We start from the raw sequence: 22,606 nt of genomic DNA, 5'->3' as shown, positions 1-22,606 counted from the left end.
GTGTTTGCATTTCTCAGAATTCAACCGACAGTCGCCATGCTGGTGGGGGATTCTGTGAGATGTAGTGCAAAAGATACTTTACTGGGTATTATCATGCTACCTAGGCAACCAGGGCCATAGCCAGAAAAATTTGGGGGGGGGGGTGAAAATTTCAGAGGGGGGGGGTTGAACCCCCCCCCCCCCCCCCCCGGAACTGTCAATATTTGCTTGTAGTTCTGGAGGGACTCTTAATTTTTTTGTGTCTCATAGACTTAGCATGGGGAGTTGGTTAACCAGTTAAAATTCATGAGTAAACCAGGTGTTTTTTTAACCTGAAAAATTTTTTTTGGGGGGGAGGGTTGAACCCCTAACCCCCCCCCCCCCGGCTACAGCCCTGTGGGCAACAATCCTTCACGAATTTACCTGGGAATAAAATCCTACTAAATTCAATGGGACTCACTTTTGAATCGACATAGATAGGATCATACTGAAATAAAAATAAGCTTTTGAGTGTTGGTGAATTCTTTGGGTTAAAGAAGAATTGGATTTCTAACTGGATACATTCAACAAGCATTAGGCACAAAAAGATAAGTTAGCACAGTGATGCTACACAGTGCTTTATCTGTAGTATGATATATAATAATGTGTGTCAAACTACCACCACCGCCACCATGTGAAGAATTAACAGAACATTGCTCTGGAATAACCCATGTAGCAGTAACAGCTATACCAGAGTCAACTGCTGAGTGGAAAAGAAGGCATAGCCTAGCTGATGGATTTTCTTCCTTTGATGGTGAAGATTGTTTTGGACTTCTTAAACCTGCTGGTTCTATGATTAAGCAAGTACTGTAATGTACATGAATAGTGATCTGTCAAATGGAAAGAAATCATGTTTGTGTCATAGGAAGTATAACACCAGAAATCAGATTAAGGTTTTAGATCTTCTTGCCAGGAATCAGTAGTTGCCCTTGAATCTGTGGGTTTACCAATGAAATCTATTTAGAAGGTCAGGGTTAGTCTCAAGCTAGGGTGAAAATACAGAATGGACTTGTGTTGTCGAAGGCATTCATGGCCGGGATCACAGGGTTGTTGTATGTTTTCCGGGCTGCATGGCCATGTTCTAGAAGTATTTTCTCCTGACGTTTTGCCACATCTATGGCAGGCATCCTCACAACCTCTGAGGATGCCTGCCATAGATGTGGGTGAAATGTCAGGAGAGAATACTTCTGGAACATGGCCATACAGCCAGGAAAACATACAACAACTCAGAATGGACTTGGTTTGTTGCTATAGTTAGCATTAAGATAATGCGGCAGATAGAGCACACAGAGAGAAATTCAGGTGGGGGGGGGAATACATCAGGTGACAGCCAGGGTTGGGGAAATAGAAGCCACTGGCCACATGGGCCAATAGATCTCTTTTTGTGATGCCTAAGCCCATTTGTAATGATTTCCCTCCACATGGTTCTAGACACGAAAAGGGACTTCTGGGATATTTCATTTAGGGGAGAAAGGCCCCAAAATGTTCCTAAGAGAGCTAAAATGTGGATAAAATACTGTAAGGGGCACTTGGGTGCAAAATTTAAAAATCTTTTGGAGTTACAGAAAAGGTACTCCACCAAGCTCCCTAAACCCAAACAGGTTACCTGCTTGTTGTAAGCCTACAATATGTTTCCAAATGCCTAACTATGGCCTTAGCATATCTGATGCAGAGCTAGAAATTAACTTATTTAACAGCTTACTTTTGTAATTAGTTATTTCTCGTTTTTTATTGGTAGGTTTTTGTTTTGTTTCTGTCTTGTTGGCAACAATTACTATTTCACTACTTTACAATGGAATGAGACATATTATCTTCCTTTTGTGTGCTGATTCAGCCTTGGCAATGGAAGAAAGAGCTGAAAGGGCCACATGGGTGGCTAGACTCATTCTGCATCCGAGAAGGATTATTCTGTAATGTCTTTGACAGTGCATTTTTCACTTAGTTTAAAAGCTAAAATGTCTGAATTGGCCCATTGGGAAAATCACTGAACATTTCCATGTATTTTCAAACAGGTGCAACAGGTACAGACACTCGTTGGTGATGAATAACTCAACGAGTCAATGGCTATTTGGGTGATCAGAGTGATGAGTTAAATGACTAGTTGTTTTTGAAAAAGAACATTCAAAACTCTCTGGTTTTATGTCAAAGGCCCCACTATTCCCTAAGTTATTCCTTCCCAAAAAGAAAACAAGTGAATATTCTCTTCAGAATTACAAGCACTAGATTTTGCCAATAACAATTTTAAAATATCTATATCTATTCTCTATAACACAAAAAAGGATTGTAAGAAAGGTGCTTTGTGGCAGTCTGTTTCTACAGCAGATGAGTAGAACTGGATTTCCTAGCATGGCTCCCCATCGTTTCCCCCAACTAATTGGGCACATTGAGAACTTCCTAAGAATAGGTCTAGCAAATGACTGCCTGGAGCATCTTCCTAGCAGGACATTCTCTCATCAGCATTCACTGTCTCCATCAGAGTGCAAAGGAGGAGAAAGCACACTCTCCCAGGAGCATGTGAAGCAGAGATTAAAGGAAGCGTGGGGCTGGGATAAGGGGGAGTGATTCAGAAAGAAAGGAAAGATTCTCAACTCCACAGAAGGTTTTCTCTTTCTATTCCCTTTTGCACAGTCTTCACCTAAGGACTGTGCCACACAAAAACAACAAGATTGTGCTTCCTTATTATCTCTCCCCAGCAAGTCTTAGTATATCCTCAGTTTACTGCCAGCTGGAAAGATTTTTGAAACAATGGTGACAACAATAACAAGAACAAGTGGTGATTTCAGGTTTGAATGGTATCCACCTGGGATGCCATTATTCTCCCTTTGTGAATAACTACACCATACTAGTTTATACTCAAGAGTTTTGAAGCATTATTTGCCTGATTTTTTTTCATGTGTTTGGCCCTATTGCTCTTTATAGTACCTTTGGAAAAGCTAGGGTTCCCTCCCTTCCTGGGGGAGAAAAAATGTGTATTTGTGTGTATATGTGCCATCAAGTTGTCTATTGACTTATGGTGACCCTGTGAATTTCATACAATTTTCCATTTAATATATTCACTTGTTGGATCAGAAAAGGGCACAAATAAATAATAAATATTTATCCAACAATAAACATCATACTTTCTCTTCAGGCAGGGAGAGATCAGTGGGTTCCAGGACAGGGGACAAAAACCTATCAGAAATTAGCAATTGCTATAAGTTAGGAGACTGAGTGATGGAAACAAAACAAAATTGAAAAGGACACTCCAATTGCCCAACATGGGCCCTTGTAGGCAATGTCAGGTGTTCTTTTGAACAAGCCTTGTGTCCCTGGATTATGCTAGCTGTTCCCGCTTGGCTCTTTATGTCAACAGGAATAGATAAACAACCCAAGGCTGTGTCAATTCTTGTTTGTTTAGTATGGTATCCAAATTGGATCTCTGACCTGTTACTCTCCCAAAAAGCCAAAAAGTTGGCTTATGACTCTGGCTTATTGGGAGAGGAACAAGACAGGGATCCTCAATCAGACATCAAACTAAGTAAACAAACCACAGACAGAAATTTCCTATGCCTTATGATTTACAATCTGGCCCTTGCAGGAATTATCAAACATTTCAGTATTTTGCCAATAAAATGTAAAACTGCAGTATAAATGCTGCTATATATCAACACACACCTCTGTAGTAATGATTGTGTTTTCAGGATGAAAGCCCAAACACTATTGTTGTAAGCTAGTCCTTTCATTCTAAGTTTCCCTTTAGGCTTTGCATGGCATGATGGTCAATATGAGACTATAAATATTAAATGGAAATCGTGTTGCTCCTTTTCTAGGGCCACATCACAGTGTGTATCAAGACATACTTCTGAAAAGGCAGAAAGAGATGGATGGGAAATAAGCTTTGTGATAGCGCCAAGCACCCACATATTTTGAAGTGTATGAGGTTCCCCATAATCATGTGTACAAAGAGAAATCAAAGCTGTAGCCAGTTAAGCCAGTCCATACCAACAAACCAATTCTTGTAATTTTCATCTCTTCTAGGTACAGGATTTTTATAAAGCTAGTGAATTTTCATGGTCCCATTCAAGATGAAACCACCTCTGTACAGAAAAAGATAACTCTAATAACATAAAGTTCCTAAGGAAAAATACCCCTAACCTAAAAGGTGCTGTGCCAACTGTAGCTAAACTAGAGGCCTTTCCAGACAGGGCCCAAAATGCAGGCCCTGTCAGACTTTGTTGTACCTCAGCGATGGTTCACCTTGCTCTTAATACACACTCCACCACAGCAGATTTGGTTTTTATAGTTTATTGAGGAAAGATAGCAAAGTATTAATAAAAAACAGTAAAGAAAGCAGTAATCCAATTGTAAAGGCAATCTGCAGAATATAGTTCAAAGTCTCTGTAGAATATAGCAACTCAGTCCTGAAAAACAAGGCAGCATGAACTCCAAAATACAATCCAAAATCCAGGAACTAAGCATGACCAAAAAACAAGAAACCTTTTCCATGAGCAGAGACAAGGCAGGAGTTAAGCTTCCAAAATCAACTTTGCTTCATCTGAAATCTTTCCCTGTTTCTCTCTATTTAACCATGCTTGCCGGCTAAGGAAGCATTTCTCTGTCCTTGAGTTCCCACACGTTTCCCAGCTATTTTCAGAGAACGCCTGGGACGATGAACCCTTAACCTTAACCTTGTATCTTGATCTAATAAAGACTCCTCTAGCTCACTGCCAGAGCCACCTGGACTTTGTTGATGTTCAAAATCCTGTGAAAGGTCACCCTTATCACTAATTTCAGCTTCCCTGCTAGCCTGCAGCCTTTCTAACAATTCAGAACCTTCAACATTTCCTTGGTCAGCCTGCATTTCTGACAATCAGAGCCTTCAACATTTCCTTAGTCAACCTGCTGAAACCCAAATCCCCCTTCATCATCAGACTGAACCACAACAGACTTTTATCTGAGGCATCCAAACGATGCCTCAGGTAAAAGCAAAGTACTGTAATTCGATACAAAGCAGGACAACCCTGCTTTGTCCTGAATTACTTTGATACTCCATTAGATCTGGACCACTGCTTCTGCAATCCTGGGGTCAGCCCTCACAGCCCACCTTGATTCTTCGGGCTTCCAAAAGCAGTCTTGGGGTCAGCCCCCACAGCCCACCTTGATTCTTTGGGCATCCAAAAGCCCGGGTAACCAAGGAAGGCATCTCCCCCCCCCCCACACCCACACACACACGCACACACAGAGCCTTAAAATAAAATAAAAACTTACTACGCCATCACTAGGCCTTTCTAGAGGCCTTCTGGAGCATACCAGTGATGTGCCAGGAAGTGGGGGGGGGGAATCACTCCTGGCTCTTCTCACCTCCTGGTGCATCATTGGTACACTCCAGGAGGTCTCCAGAGAGGCCTAATGATGGTGCTGTAAGTTTTAATTTATTCTAAGGTTTTTGGAGGGAGGGGTTCATGGCTCCATGCCCTCCCAAAAGTTACTGGAAGGGCATGGGGACAACCAACAGGCAAAGCCCTTGGGTGTGGGGGGGCTTAAACCCACTTTGGAACAGGTTTCTTTAAGTGTATTCTGGAAGCACCCTAGGACTTCTATATCCTAGTTCAGTTATGCAAACCTTTTAGACATGGAGTACCCAAACCAGAGGGGTTGGGCACTTGAAGCGATAGTGGGGGTGAAACCAGGGGTGAGCCCAGGGGGGTGAGTGGGTGGGCATGTGAGTAGGTGGGCAAGTAAGCAAGTAGGCAAGCAGGGAGGCAAGTGAGTGAGCAGGAGCCAGGAGTGAGTAAGCAAGTGGGATGGGAGCGAGGGCAGACAAACTAGCAAGTGAGGGCAGGATGGCAATTGGGGGTGGGCAAGTAGGGGTGTTGGGCAGGCAAGTGAGCAAGAGAAGGAGTGGGGGTGGCCAATGGCACGCATGCCATACATTTGCTACAACGGTTCTAGTTTCTCAAAAGGGGCATCTAATTCTAATGCAGTGGTTCTCAACTTGTGGGTCCCCAGATGTTTTGGCCCACAACTCCCAGAAATCCCAATCAGTTTACCAGCTGTTAGGATTTCTGGAAGATGAAGGCCAAAACACCTGGGGACCCACAGGTTGAGAACCACTGCTCTAATGTATACTGCAATTATGCAAATTCCACAATTCATTGTTGTAGTAGTTCCGTTATGATTCAATCTTCATACCAGGAAATAATACACCATATAACGCCATATAGGTGTTAGAGATGGCTAGCCTTTCAGAAAAAAGTGATAATTCTAATTTAATAATAAAATGTCTAATAATACAGAGCCCGAACATATCTTCCCCTATGAGCCCACGAGAACCTTAAGATCATCTGGAGAGGCCCTGCTCTCGGTCCCACCCGCCTCACAGGCATGGCTGGTGGGGACGAGAGACAGGGCCTTTTCGGTGGTGGCTCCCCGGCTGTGGAACTCACTCTCCAGTGACATTCGGCAGGCCCCATCCCTTTTGGGGTTCAGAAAAAAACTGAAGACCTGGCTATGTATGCAGGCATTTGAAAAATAAGCATGTGTTGGCTTCGACGCGGTTTGAATTACGGCTCTTGTATAAGGTCTGGTGGATGAATGGCATAAGTACTTTGCATTGTTTTAAACTTTGTATATTGTATTTTATGACTGTTTTAACTGTTTTAACATTTTAGTTCATTGTATATCAGTGTAACGGCATCAATTGCCACTTGTAAGCCACCCTGAGTCCCCTCGGGTGAGAAGGGCGGGGTATAAATAATTGAAATAAATAAATAAATAAATAAAACTCATAATGTTCAGAGCTAACCATGCAAAGCTGGGTCCTGAATTATCATTTTGCTTTTCCTTCCATTCAGCGTAAACCGGGGAAAAAATTAAGTTCTTTAAATCAAAATATGAAAAGATGTAAATTTTGTCAAATTCAAAATTAAAACAAAAAAATTACTCAGTTGATGTAGTCAAATTCAATAAGAAATATTGCCAGATAGAGAGGCTTCTGCCATATTGATAGCAAAAATAAGGAGCTTCTCAGAAAAACTAAAATAGATAAGAATTCTTTCCATCCTGAATAGGAAGAAATTTGCAAATCTTTCTTAATACTTGGAATTAAATTGAAATCCCCATCCTTCTTTACTTCAAAAGGATTGCTCACCAATCTCTGTAACACCATTATCCCTGTATATTCAACTAATACACAAAGATAATGCAGTCATCCTCCGCATTTGTGGTGTTGACATTTGAATATTGGATTATTCACAGTTTTGATTTAAAATGTTCTCTCTAGGATTCTCTAGGTCCTCCAATGCAATCCTATGTTCAATTTATAGTGGAGGTTGACCTTGAAACCATGCTGAAACACACAGAAATTGCTAGAGGGGTGTTCTCTCAAGTTAAAACAATAACAATCTCATTTTGTGGGGTTTTTGACTTTCACAGGGTTCCTATGCCCCAACCCTAGAAAATGTGCAAAGATCTTCCCCTACCAACGGCTTGGGTGTTATAAAGATGTTTCAGGTTTGAAATGTGACATTGTCTGCACACCATAATTAACAGCAGTGTGTTACTTATCCAATGTGTGTCACTGTCACGAGGAATAAGTGGGTAATGAAAGGGTGTGGAACACAATGCAGTAGCTGCTGATTCAAAAAACTACAAAGTTTTCCGAGAGAGTTACAGACATTTTTGGCAGATGACTTGTCACTGCATTTCAAGGATGCTTCAGCAGAGATCTGCCAGTATTAAAAAACATATCCTCATCCATGCCATCGTGGGGTCTCTCATCTCAGGAAGGTGAGAATGACAAATTGGAACTAATCTAAGCTGAAGATAGCACCATTACAGCTGCCTTCCCTGCAGGAACAGATTTCACTCGTTCTGCTACATGGTGACAAGTTTTAGAGCAAGCTCAGGATAAAGGAAAGTTCAGCCCAGGCCCCGGGACATGAAGCTTTTAAATCAAGTATACTGTGTTGTGTTTCCTTGGCCTGTCTATTGCTGCCATAGGTAATGTAATATATCCAGAAGGTGCGAATGCCAAACTGCTGGGGAATAATGTGAATGCTAGAATTTGAAGGGGGGGGGGGAGTCTCTTTTCTTCCACAGATATTGGCAGGCATTGAGAATTATGGAACAGTATTTATCTGAGCATTTCAGAGACAGAAACAGATTTTTATCTACAAACACAAGCAAACACAAAAGAACTTCACATTGTGAGTTTTTCATTAGAAAAACCTACTATTTCTGTACTATAAACAACCACCCTTTGAGATGATTCTGTTCCACTAACAGCAAGTTTACAGCTGTGTTATTAAACTTTTGTCTTTCAAATTTTGACATTTTCTATTATAGTAGAGTCTCACTTATCCAACTTAAATGGGCCGGCAGAATGTTGGATAAGCGAAAATGTTGGATAATAAGGAGGGATTAAGGAAAAGCCTATTGAACGTCAAATTACATTATGATTTTACAAATTAAGCACCAAAACATCATGTTTTACAACAAGTCTGCCCCATGTTTGGGAGCGTGGCTGCACTTGTGTTGTTGTTAGGTATGTTGGCCCACTAAACGCTGCTGCCTAGAGAAACAGCTGTGCATCCAGGTAGGAGCCAGACTGTGTTGGATAATACAGAACATTGGATGAGCGAAAGTTGGATATGTGAAACTGAATTTTGTAGCACTTCTAAAACAACACTTTGTTGGTATCAGTCATTTCTTGATATTTCAAACATCACCACTCATTATCTTTCGGCCCTTTGACACTACACAATTATAGTGTGGTTATTCCACACTAATTGTCATGGCTGCATTCTATGGAATACAGGATTTTATTATTTGTCTAGGCACTAGAACTTTCTGGCTATAAATGCAAAAGTCCTAAGCTGCAAGTTTCAAGTTTCCAGAAGGATAGAAACATAGCAGTTAAAGCTTTGAATACCTTTTTAATCAGATTTTAAGGATTTTACCTTTTAATACCATTAATATTTAATTCTATTTTAATGTTTATATATTTTAGGTTTAAAAAGGTCCAGATGGTAATTTTGTGCCCTGGAGACCTTTTAGGTCAGCACCAAGACTGCCTATACTGTTCCACTCTCAAAAAAAGCTACAAAAGCTTTTGTTAAAAAGTTTAAAAGCAGAGTTATACAGGTGACTTGCACAAATGTAATGTGTGTAATCAAGGCAAGAAAACAAAGGTTTTTTACCCCTTGCTTAGGTCATTAATCAAATTGAGACTGTAATCAAGAAGTCAAGAGAAAACAAGGACTTGGAAGGCAGCTATGAAGGATCCAAATAAGATTCTCATATGTAAAGATACATAACTGTATACCAAAGTTAGTGTTATCTATGTCATAGATGTTCTGATTTTTATATATGGTTGTGAAAGTTGTACTGCGAAGGAAGCTGGCAGCAAGAAAAGCAATTCATTTGAAAGGTGATGCTAAAGAAGACTTCTATGGATAAGACAGACTGCCAGAAAGGCAAATAGTTGGGCCTAAGAGCAAACTCCCATTGGAGGCCCAGATAACTAAACTGAAGTTGTCATACCTGCATTGGATATTTCATAAGACCACATGATTCACTAGGAAATATTATTGGCAAAATGGAAGGCAATAAGAAGAGTGGAATACCTCAGTATAAGTGGATTGATCCAATCAATCTAAGAGGCCGCAGCTGCCCTGAACATGCAAGACTTCATGAGGGCTCTTGATGTTCAAGACTCTTGGGTGGGCAAAAATAGGCTCAAAGGCCACGCCTTTCAGAAAATCATAAAATAATAGTGTTGGGTTAAACCATATGGGCCATCTAGTCCAACCCCTTGCCATGCAGGAAAAGCACAAAGTACCCTTGTACTGGGTGTGGGAGTGTAGTTGTGCCATATTTTGGGTCCTCTGGGCCATCGTAGGCCCAGAAGAGGACTTTTTTTTAAAAAATAAGAAAAACCAAACTCAAATTATATGGTTTAAAAATATCTCACCTGGACCTAAAATGCAGGGGACTTAAAACATAGCAAAATTCCCTGACTCCCCTATCTTAAAGGGTGTTCAAAAACATTTGCTGGAATAAATTGGAGCGTGTAGCCATCTATTTTTTTTCCAGGAGGCTAATGCCATTCCTTAGCCTTCTACAGCTGGCCACCCCTGCTTCAACTCAAAGTTGACTTGATGGCAAATAATAACACCAATGGGGAACTTGTAGCCTATTTAAAATATGGATTACTGCTTCTGGAAGTATCCAGGTAAGACAATTCACCTTCATTTTTGGGCTCAATAGGCAGCATTCTGCTTAATGTATAATATATTCATTTTACATTATTAGTTACATTAGGCATTTTTGTAAATGATGTGGTGAATGAATATAGTATATTGTCTTCATTATTTGTGACAATATCAGAATCATTTGGGTCTGCATTTTGTTCACCACTGTTCAAAAACTATCCAAAAAGGAATTATTCTGATATTGTCACAAATAATTATTTATTTATTTATTTATTTACAGTATTTATATTCTGCCCTTCTCACCCCGAAGGGGACTCAGGGCGGATCACATTATAACACACATAGGGCAAACATTCAATGCCCATAAACACATCAAACAGAGACTGAGAGACACACGCAGAGGCAAGTTAACCTTCTTCTGAGGGGATGTTCGATTCTGGCCACAGGGGGGAGCAGCTGCTTCATCATCCACACTGACGGCACTTCCTCATTCCAGGTCGTAAATTAGTTAATCTTGCCTCCCCACTTTATAAGTGGTACCTTATCTCCTACTTGATAGATGCAACTATCTTTCGGGTTGCTAGGTCAGCAACGAGCAGGGGCTATTTTTTATTTTTAATTGACGGGTGCTCACCCCGCCACGGGCTGGCCTCGAACTCATGACCTCATGGTCAGAGTGATTTAAGGCAGCTGCTCAACAGCTGCGCCACAGCCCGGCCCCAATAATTACTTGCATAATATTCAGGTAGGATATTGTTCTTGGAAAAACTAACTCAAGTCTAGAAAATTCTATCTTAATTACTCAGTGAATCATCCTGGCACTACAGTTTATTGAAGTGTTGGAACTCTGATTTCAAATGGACCTGATAAAAAATCATTCAGTAAACTTCGCCAAATGAAACCCTTGTTGCAAATTATTCAGTATCTATGGAGCATTCACATTATCAAGATTTCAGTATCATTTTTCCATTAATAGGCAGCATTCTGCTTACTATATTCATTTTACATTATTAGTTACATTAGGCATTTTTGTAAATGATGTGGTGAAATGCAAGCAAATTTAATGCTTTTCCATCCACCTCATTAGCCATCCTTTTAGTTCAGAATGGTTGAATTTCCATCATCTGATGAAAAGGCTAAAATTATAGCATTATAGCAGTAATGATCACTGTCCAGAAAGTCCTAAAGGATGGCATAAGGCATGCAAGTAAAGGGAGCTGTTTGTCTGGAAGTGAAAATATTGTTTTCCCTATCTTCATTTCTTTCAAGCAGTAAAATGGCCCTCAAGAGAATGAAGGCTTTCTCAGCAACACTTGAGTATTTCTGAGGTAAAAGGATTAGTCTCAGAAACAGAGCTTGTTAAGTTGTTTTTAAGGTAAACAGATATAATGATAAGTGGAAGCCATCTATAACTAACCAGAAATAGGGAAATGTTCTGGCTCCCAGAGTATCATCATATCACTGGTCGGTTTTGGATGATGCCAATGTATCACTATATTTGATCTTAAAACGAATATACCTAGCTCTATTGAACAGTGTATCTTTCAACTGCAAACAAAGCATGAGGACACTTCTAAATGGATGTCGGAAAAATTATTTACAATAAATGCTTTCTGTATATTAAAACTGTGTGTGAAGGATTCTGGTCCATCCTTCTCCCTGCACTGTCAGACTACATGAAGTGGAAAGAATAGGTGTGATTCTTCCACAAATATTTAAAAGTGGGAAAAAAAATCAATGGATTTCATTGACATTGTGTTTCTCACATGTCCAGGCTCCACATCACTGACCATTCTGTTCCATGTCTACATTATGCAAGCTGTTGTGGCTTTCAAAAGGCTCATAAAATTAGAAAAACATGGATTTTCTTTTCATTGTTTCATATAACTGCAGTGTAAAATTAGTAGGGCTAGAGATCTACTTTTTAAAAGTTTGCAATCTGAGCCCCTTAAATGCAGTGACTGACTTACCTGGGATGGCCATTGCAGGGGTGGGTGCCTCCATGCGGCTAATGGTGCCTCCAAGGGGGCTTCTCCTTCCCAGGAGCCCCTGGTTTGGTGGGAAGGTTTCCCGTCATGGAAGTCGTCCTCCTATCAGCGGCAAGGGCCTGCCCACTCCAGTAGGCCAGGGCCTGCCGCTGATTGGCCAGGGCACCCCTTTTAAGGGTGCTCCTTGGCCTTAGCAGGCACTGGCCTGCTTTCTTTGTCCCATCCCTCCCTCCCTGCATGTCGTAGTTTGTGGTTGTATGTTATCTGTTTTGTTTTTGTCACAACTTGGTTGGCATTTGGCATGGGCCCTGGATCTGGTCTGCCTCCCCCCCCCCCTTACCGGATGGTGGGGGGAGTGTCTGGTGGTTGTCAGGGATGCGGGTTTAACGCTGGCCTGGTATTGACCCGGTTGCACCCTGTCATGGTTTTGGGAACGGTCAGCATTGGGCTGACTGATACAGGATCCAGGACCCATGCATGGCTGCCAAGCCCTTCTGTTCCTGTAATCAATAAACAAGTTGTGGCCCGTTTCCCTCCAACCCTGTGTTTGTGTCATTTGTGATCATCTAAGCAGGATTCGTGACACCCATCCCCACACAATGATCCAAATGAGTCCCAGATATAATACCTAGAATCTGGATATAACTTAGCTATTCCATTCATAAGCCAGTCCTACCTCAGATTCATCACTTTGAAGCAAGCAAGAATACATAAACATATATTGCATGCCCATACCTGTAATTGCCAAGATAAACACCATCTGGATTAAGCATAGGAGCAATCTTGAAGACTAAACGATCTCTCAACACTTTGGCAATTGGATGTGGGCTCACAAGAAAATCAATTACACCTAAAGGAAATAGGGAAGAACATATTAAATGTCACTCATAATCAAACGAAGATTCCATTATATTTTATAAAATATATTTAATTACAGTTTACTGTCTACTGAATTTCACTAACATGAAACAGAAATTCCAATTAGACAAAGAAATTTTTCCATAGACTATAACATGCTACTGATGTGATCTGAGAACCCAATTGATCCATCTGAAATTTCTTAAATAAGTAATACATTCCTTTCAAATCAAGACCTAATTTTGTTATTATTTTGTAAAACAAGCTATTGTGATGGACCCCCTCACCAAGCTGGCCCTAGTTCCAAACCTTGGGCTCCTATCACTCACCTTGCCCTCGTGACCCTCCTGGATGGGGTACTTGCACCTCAAAATTATGGCTACATGGACCAGTGGAAGTGTTGTTCTGTGGGTTTGGTATTTTAAGCATTTCTAAACCCATGATCAAAAATTAACAGGAACAGCCAGACATAGTTGTAAAAAAATACCCAAGCAAATACAAGTTATTAATAAAACTAGATCACACATTAACTATAGAATTATTTGATCATTCATAAATCCTCCAGACCTATTCATTCATTCCCCTTGGCTGACTGTCAGGGGAAAGATAGGGAAAATGTATTATAACATTTTCCCTACCTTTAGACCAACCTTCTGAATCTCTCTGCAATCATTTCCCTATCTGTATGCCATCTTTCCCTATCTTCTAACTATCAGAGACAAACCCCAGTTTTGTACCTTTCTCCCCTATAACACGCCATGAGTCATGATTGGTTGAAACCAGCCAAGCTTGTTCAGCTCCTCTATTCACAGTAACTTGGGGGTGGGGAAAGGGGGGGGGGGTTAAACGTCAAAAAGTTTAATTTAAAAAAATTCTTTAAACCTTGAAAAAGAAAAGAAAGGGGCAATCAGGTCCAGGAACAGGCTATTTGGCTGACCACATCCGCTTGTACAAACCTGCCCGGGCACTGATATCTCACCCTCATCTCAAGCTCAGTTGGTGGGAACGAGAAGGCGGGCTTTCCTTCTCGGTGGCTGCCCCTTGACTCTGGAACTCCCGGCCCAAGGAAGCCAGAATGGCCTCCTCCCTGCTGTCCTTCCGGTGGCAGGCTAAAAACTTTTTATTCAGACAGGCTTTTAAAGAAAGTTTTTAAGATCATGTCAGGGGCTGCTGTGATTTTGTAAGTTTTTTATGGATTTAATCTGAATTGTGTTTAATACTAATGATGTCTAATACTGTTTTAATATTGTATATTTTCAATTGTATTGTAATGTTTTAATGTTTGCTGCCTCGAGTCTCCTTATGGAGAGAAAAAAACAGAATATAAATAATCATTATCATCATCATCATCAATCTTATGAAAAGATTTACTTGATGCGTAGCCATGGATTTTCATGGACAGCAGAAGTGGACAGATGCTTTGGGGGTGTTATTGGCTGTTTTGGGAAAACATCAACCACCAATTTTGACACAAACAGATAAATGGGATGCAGGGACCATTTGGATCTTAAAATACAGATTTTGAGATCTACAAAAGGCCTGCAGTCACATATTTCCCACTTGTACTGTACACTACAGCATGCCATTGCCGTGTTAGGGATTGATAGTTTATTACATGGAAATAAAATCAGAATGAAAAAGACATCTGGAATACAAAAGCAAAAAGATTTCCTATGCTGCTTCCCAAAAAGGATTGATATGATCTGATGAGATGCCTTGGAGAACCTTCTTTCTCTCCTTATTTTATATTATAGTCAACATTTGGCACGAAGCTAATACATGCTGTATGAAAACAAATTAAGAGGTCATTTGGCAGAACTGCAACACTTGGCAGAGGAAAACTGTCTGATTTTGTCATAGCAAGTGTATGTTTTAACACAACATTTTCAAGCTGTTACAATTGCAAAAATATAAATGGAAACTGATTCTCAACTTCTGCCAGGTAAGGTTGAAACAATAGATGTACCATTGCGTAGGAAATATTCATACCCTATTTCTATGCTTCCTTTTGTTCTGTATTAAGAACTGGATGTACATCTATATTATTTTAACTACATTTTCCATGTTTTGCTCCTATTTTGTTCACAAGACAATTTTGACTTTTCTCAGAAAGTACAGCAAACTGCAATTCATATGAAGCTGTGTCCTTTCTTAGGTAATTATGTTCTTGAGGTTACACCATTATTATCTTTAGAGAATTTCAGGTACTCACAGACCTCATGATTGCTAGGTATATTACTTTTTAATATTAGAATATTGAGTCCCCAGGGTCAACTACAGGGGCATCTACATTGTAAAATTAATGCAGTTTGACACCATTTTAACTGCAATGGCTCAATGTCCCTTGCTTCTCTCATGCAAATAGACCAGAGATCGACCACTGATGCTGAATTTCCTTGTAATCATGCTTGTACAGTGTTCCCTTACTTATTGTGTGGGTTACGTTCCAGGACCACCTGCAATAAGTGAAAATCTGCAAAGTAGGGATACTATATTTATTTTAATATTTATAAATTATTTTAGTACAGTAGTTATAACTATTTTAAGCCTTTATCAACTAATCTTGTGTTGACAAATTGCCTCCTTCTCCTCCTGTTGCTGCTTGGGCTCCTTTTCTCTCCCTTCGGCTTCTCCTTCCTCCCTTCCTTAGGCTGTAAATTGTAATTTTTTATGATTTATAATATTCTTTTAGAGTTTATTGAAAAAACACGAAACAGCGAATCTGTGAAAAGTGAACCGCGAAGTAGTGAGGGAACACTGTGATATGCTATCTTTAGAAGTGTGAAAGTGAATTTACTGAAATCAATGGGACTTACATTAACCGTGAATCCAACCCAGTGCATCTCTCTGCTGAAGGCTAACAAATAAAATACTGAAAATTACAAAATATTCAACAGAATTCTTTTATAGAGAAAAATACATTGTTTACAAAAGAGAGTACTGTTCAAACAAAAAAAAAATCCAAAATTGAGATGTCTCAACTGAATTTAATCTTAAAATGTTAACAGAAAAAGTCAAAGGCAAATATCAGCACTGAAGGCAAGATAGGAAAATCTCTATTGATCATCATAACAAAGATGCAAATGAAATCTGCCTTATATATGTATTCATATCCTACAATAAAATCATGATGAGGACTCAGCGAATCGATAAAAATACTTCAGAGCTTTTGTTCAGATGGAAATGATGGCCTCCAGATCAATAAGGACCGAAATAAAAATGCACTGGATTTTTTAAAAGCCAAGAGGACTTGCTTTTTATGTCTATAAATCAATGCAACTGAAAATTTACATTTTCTACATTCAGCAAAAGACATTTCTTATATTTCATTAGACCAAGGTTAAAAATCTGGCAGAAACCAAATCAATTTAATATAATTTACTTGAAGGCAGATGCTGGATACAACAGATGCCTTAATTTATTTGTTGGTCCTTGTATTAAAATAAGTTTGCTGGTAAACAAGAGGACTAATGATGCCAGTCACCCTGTTAGTGGCTAATAATTGCTTAATTTGTCCACTAATTGACCTATGCAACTCTTGAGGCATTGGACCATGTTGCAGGGTTGGAAGAAAACATGACCACTGAAATGTTACCTCTGAGAATGACTTCTGGAAATGGAGCTACTTGTTGCAAAATATTTTCTCTTCACAGATGAGCAGATTAATTGGCTGGCCAATTAGTATGTGATTAAAGAAAATAACTGTATTCCCATAGATTTGTTTGGATTTTGGAACCATTACTTTGCTTTGGATCAAATGAGGTGATCCAATTTTAATCAGCTAAATCAAACATGAAATATAAATAACTTCTGTTGAGGCACTGAAAAATAGAAATAATGCTTCCATAAGTGCCTCAAAACTGGGTTGTTGTATGTTTTCCAGGCTGTATGGCCATGTTCCAGAAGTATTCTCTCCTGACGTTTCGCCCACAACTATGGCAGGCATCCTCAGAGGTTGTGAGGTATGGAGAAACTAAGCAAGGAAAGTTTATCTATATCTGTGGAAAGTCCAGGGTGAGAGAAGAACTCTTGTCAGTTGGAGGCCAATGTGAATGTTGTAGTTAATCACCTTAATTAGCATTGAATAGCTTCATCTCCTGGTTTCTTCCTGCCTGGGGGCATCCTTTGTTCAGAGTCGTTAGCTGCCCCTGGTTGATTCATGTCTGGAACTCCTCTGTTTTCAGAGTGTTGCTTCTTATTTACTGTTCTGATTTTTGAGTTTTTTAATACTGGTAGCCAGATTTTGTTCATTTTCATGGTTTCCTCCTTTCTGTTGAAGTTGTCCACATGCTTGTGAATTTCAATGGCTTCTCTGTGTAATCTGACATGATAGTTGTTGGAGTTGTCAAACTTTTCTGTGTTGTCAAATAATATACTGTGTCCAGGTTGGTTCATCAAGTGCTCTGCTATGGCTGATTTCTCTGGTTAAGTTAGTCTGCAATGCCTCTCATGTTCTTTGACTTGTTTTTGGGCAATGCTGCGTTTGGTGGTCCCTATGTAGACTGTCCACAGCTGCATGGTATACAGTAGACTCCTGCAGAGGTGAGAGGATCCCTCTTGCCCTTCGCTGACCGTAGCATTTGTTGGGTTTTCTTTGTGGGTCTGTAGATAGTTTGTAGGTTGTGTTTCTTCATCAGTTTACCTATTTATTTATTTACAGTATTTATATTCCGTCCTTCTCACCCCAAAGGGGACTCAAGGCGGATCACATTATACACACATAGGGCAAACATTCAATGCCCATAAACACATCAAACAGAGACCAAGACAGACAGACGCAGAGGCAATTTAACCTTCTTCTGAGGGGATGTTCGATTCTGGCCACAGGGGGGAGCAGCTGCTTCATCATCCACTGATGGCACTTCAGTCAGTGGTTTCCTTGATGTATGGTAAGAACACATTTCCTCTGCGTGGATCTTTGTCTTTACTCTCTTGGCTTGCTCTTGGCCTTGCAGCTCTTCTAATGTCCATGGTGGAGTATCCAGTGGCCTGTAGAACCCAGTTTAGGTGGTTTAGTTCACCTTGGAGGAGGTGAGGTTCACAGAATCTTTGTGCACGGTCTGTCAGGGCTTTGATTGTGCTTCTTTTTTGACTTGGGTGATGGTTTGAGCTTTTATGAAGGTATCTGAGTGTGTAGGTTTTCTGTAAACTGTGTGGCCCAATTGTTGATTGGGTTTGCGGGTGACCAGAACATCTAGAAATGGCAGTTTTCCTTCCTTTTCTTTTTCCATGGTGAATTGGGTGTTTGGGTGGATGCTGTGGAGGTGGTCCAGGAACTTGCTGAGTTCCTCTTCCCCATGGCTCCAAATGGTGAAGGTGTCATCAACATATCTGAACCATACAGTTGGCTTTTTTGGTGCTGTTTCTAGCATTTGTTTTTCAAAGTGTTCCATATAGAAATTTGCTACTACTGGGCTGAGAGGGCTCCCCGTGGCCACTCCATCTTTCTGTTCATAGAATCCGTTGTCCCACTGAAAGTAGCTAGTGGTGAGAAAATGGTGAAACAGGGTTGTGATGTCCAACTGACAAGAGTTCTTCAATACTACGGAGAGTATCATGAGAGTTGTAATTTGTTGAGGCACCAGCAGTCTCTGACAGAAAAAGATCAAGACTTCATAAAACTACAATTTCCATAATTCCATAGCATTGAACCTTAGCAATTGAAGCAGTGTCAAACTGTGTTAACTCTATGGTAGCTGCATCTACAGAAGCAGCACTGCACTGATAGCTACAAAAGCCTTACACTTACTTTTTTGAAAATACCACTTATGTCAGTGGTTCTCAACTTGTGGGTTCCCCAGGTGTTTTGGCCTACAACTCCAGAAATCCCAGCCAGATTACCAGCTATTAGGATTTTTGGGAGTTGAAGGCCAAAACATCTAGGGACCCACAGGTTGAGAACCACTGGCTTATCTGTACACAGATGTCCTTTCTCTAGCTTTAATATCTAAAGGTATTAAGTCAACACTCTGATTTTAAGATTATATTTTGTCTTCCTCTTAATTTATTTCCTGAATTGTTTTACAGTTTTGAATTTACTTTGGGGGCTTTTTTAGATTAAAAAAGTGATTGAGAAATAATGTATTATATTAAAATATAAATGTATATATTTTTATATCAATACATAATGGGATTGAACAAAAACATACATATATGCAAATGATCTTTGTGCACAGCTCAGAGCTAGAATGCTATTAACTGAACACCAAAACTTCTTGCTTTGGTGGATTTTAGACAGATTTTAAATGAAACCAATGGAAGTTAAGGAAACAGTCTTCCATTAACTTGTATATAACAAATATATTATCAATTTTTTCTTCATATAGACTACTTGGGTTCTTCAAAGAAGATGAATTAGTTTTACTGTTTTAAAAGATTTATTCCCAATTACCAATTTATTTACTGTGTTTAAAGTATTTTTACCAATTGGGCATTGCCACAGGGACCCAGAAAAGTTGAGAGGTGACAAATGAATTGCTTGAATGAATAGAAAGATAGATATCCTTAATTCCTAGATTGCTTTATAAGAATTAAAAGAAATGTCAATCATTAAATATTCAGCGTTACAGATTCCTTTTGAGGACAGCCTGAATCAATACTACTATGAAAGGGTATACTTCTGTCATGACTATCTGAAGGATCAAAGACTTTTATACTGAAGCCAGTATTGAGCACATTTTTCTACAGAATACATATTTCTCCTACAAATAAATATTGGGCTGTCCACTGAAATTACTGAAGAGAGCACTTTCCTGAAGTATTTGTGATACTCATTCTAAACAAATATTGATAAATGAGCCATGTTGGCTTGTATAATAGATATCGACAAGATCAAGCATTATGCTGTCATAGGAATTTTCTTTAGAAAGGATGATTACCTAAAATAATCCATAGTGGATGTCATTGTGAATGCTGAAATGGCTTACCTCTTGAGCACATTTGAGGGTGAGAGATGCACGCTATCAATTCTCTTTTTTAAAAGTAGAATTATAAATACAGAGGACAGGTGAGAACTTTTAGTAGAAGTTAGGAAGCTGAAGATCAGTTCTCATATTTACATATTTAACAACACAGTTTTCTATAGGTTTATTCACAAGTCAGTCCCACTGAATTAGATATAATTACTTTAGATAAGTATGTTTAGGATTGTAGACAAAGTATCCAAAGTGCGGTTTTATTTATCAAAGAAAACACTGCTGTTTTAATATCATAGGGAACTACACTGATTACTCTTTCACACAGAGGGCTCTGGCTGGTGTGCAAAATTACTGTATCTATTTTCAGATTGCATGCTCCTTGAGTAAGACCCTACCATTCTCTGTTAAGTGAACATATGATGGTGATAACAATGATGATGTATACTAATAAATAAAATGCTGTTCGGTGTTGATCAATGTTCAGAAAAGCAATGAGATAGGTTATTTATTTATTGTGTCAGAAGCTAATTGAGGGTACAGTTATCATGTATTTAACAACAGAAACAAAGTTTAAAACTTGGCATTATACTAACTGTCCTTTGACCAGAAGCTGTCCACTTAGAGTGCCTCTGGTGTCACTGTAAGAAGGTCCTCCATTGTGCATGTGGCCGGGCTCATTGTAGTAAATGGTCTGTGGTTTGCTCTTCTCCACACTCGCATGTTATGGACTCCACTCTGTGGCCTCATATTTTAAGGTTGGCTCTGCATCTCGTAGTGCCAGAGCACAGTCTGTTCAATTCCTTCCAAGTCACCCAGTCTTCTATGTGCCCAGAAGGGAGTCTCTCATCCAGTATCAGCCATGGACTGAGGTTTCGGGTTTTAGCCTGCCACTTTTGGAATCTTGCTTGAGAGGTGTTCCTGTGAGTATTTCTGTAGATCTTAGAAAGCTATTTCTTGATTAAAGGTGTTGCCGTGCTGGCCAATATTCGAACAAGGGATGGGCCGGAGATGTCACTGCCTTGGTCCTTTCATTATTGGCTGCTACTTCCCAACGTATGTCAGGTGGTGCAATACCAGCTAAACAGTATAATTTCTCCAGTGGTGTAGGGGTCATCATCCTGTGATAATGTGGATGTCTCATTAAGAGCCACATCCATTGTTTTAAAGCAGTGAGATGTATTCCACACTGGGCATACACATTCAGCAGCAGAGTAGCAAAGCACAAGGGCAGATGTCTTCACTGTGTCTAGTTGTGTCTGATTGAGATAGGTGATCGTCCATGGCAAAAGAAACAGGTGCAGGTGAAAAACAGCTCATCCATTTATCATGTCTTTATTTAGGTCTATTTCTCAGAATATAAGTTGCATTAAATATGACATCCATGTCTTGATTCTGGAGTATCATGCTCAAGCAAGCCCAGTCATTAGAACACCAACATAGTAGAAACGTAGTAAAGGGTATAGATATCATGTTCATTTAAAGCTAAAATATCCTAGCTGGGCTGCAACAACTTCCTTCACTTCATTAAAAAATCAGTGGTCCTTAACAGTTATTTTGCTGGAGATCATGATACTGTCATGCTACCACTGCACCTCCTGTGATGTGGCAAGACAGAAATCCTGACAAGAAGTTTATAATAAGGCAAGATGAGAATGTGTCATACATTATTATTGGGAAAGCTCATATCAAGGTGGTTTTGTCCTTTAGCATAGTTCCTTCTGAAACCACTCCTTATGTACATGTTTGAACTATTGTGTGAATTGTAGCACAGAGGATTTTCTTGCACAAACCCACTATTCCACTATAGTTGTATCATTGATAGCAAATACATAGCATAGTGAGTTCTCTAGATATTGTACCTCTCTTCATTAGTGTAGTGTTGCCAATTTGCCAAGTTATGGTCCTGCAATTATATCTCTGCATATCCTTCTAACCCTGCCTTCCAGCACTAGTAGTGTGTCATGGAACCAAGTCCCAGGGCTGAATTTCCAAGCCCTGGACTTGGAGTCATAACATAAATAATCCTGGAAGCACCTGGCAGAAGAAGATAGAAGAGCCTGGGAACTCGGGGTTGAAAGTGTAAACAATTATAATTGGTAGAGTGTGTGGGAATAGTAGAAATGTGATACAGGGGGTGGGGTTTGATGATGATATTTGCGTGTGGTGTTACGTTGCATCAGAGGTGATAAAAATGATTGTATGTAAACATTAGGTCATTCTCGACTTTTTCCAAAGTCATGTATTCTTCAATAAAGATTGAATTTGAGAGCAGCTATCTTTGATCTGCGTTCAGACTGGTCCTTTGAAGTGAGCCTGACATTTAAGTCGAGAATCCCGATCTCACCCTCCTGCGGATTCGCAGTGAAGTGATAATGAGTGGAGAAGGCGATCAAAGCCTAAATGGAGCAGAGAGGCCTTTGCCAGGGGCCCGGCCGTTGGGGGAAGAGACGCTGCAAGCCATAGCTTCCTCTACGGGGTACCCCAGGCCGAACGGCGTGACCCAGAGGATTCCCAGAGGAGGAAGAGGCGTCTCTGCGGCTGCAGAAACCAGTTGGGGATCTGGAGGAAGCATGCCGGAGACCGTGGCCCTGCGGTTATCAATCCTGGAAACTAATTTATCCAGGCTGTCGGA

General features: G+C 40.0%; 1 protein-coding gene across 1 annotated transcript in view; it reads right to left on the bottom strand.

Moving 5' to 3' along the window:
- bend5 (BEN domain containing 5) overlaps positions 1-22,606 on the bottom strand; it is a 1,240,673-nt gene that overhangs the window by 245,351 nt on the left and 972,716 nt on the right. Inside the window, exon 8 of the mRNA XM_062979625.1 lies at positions 12,935-13,049. Within this exon, the coding sequence (XP_062835695.1) occupies positions 12,935-13,049 (115 nt within the window). The remainder of the gene's footprint in view (positions 1-12,934; positions 13,050-22,606) is intronic.

The sequence above is a fragment of the Anolis carolinensis genome, chromosome 4 (genome assembly GCF_035594765.1).
Source record: "Anolis carolinensis isolate JA03-04 chromosome 4, rAnoCar3.1.pri, whole genome shotgun sequence".
Taxonomy (NCBI): domain Eukaryota; kingdom Metazoa; phylum Chordata; class Lepidosauria; order Squamata; family Dactyloidae; genus Anolis; species Anolis carolinensis.
This window is presented reverse-complemented; position numbering and strand designations above follow the sequence as displayed.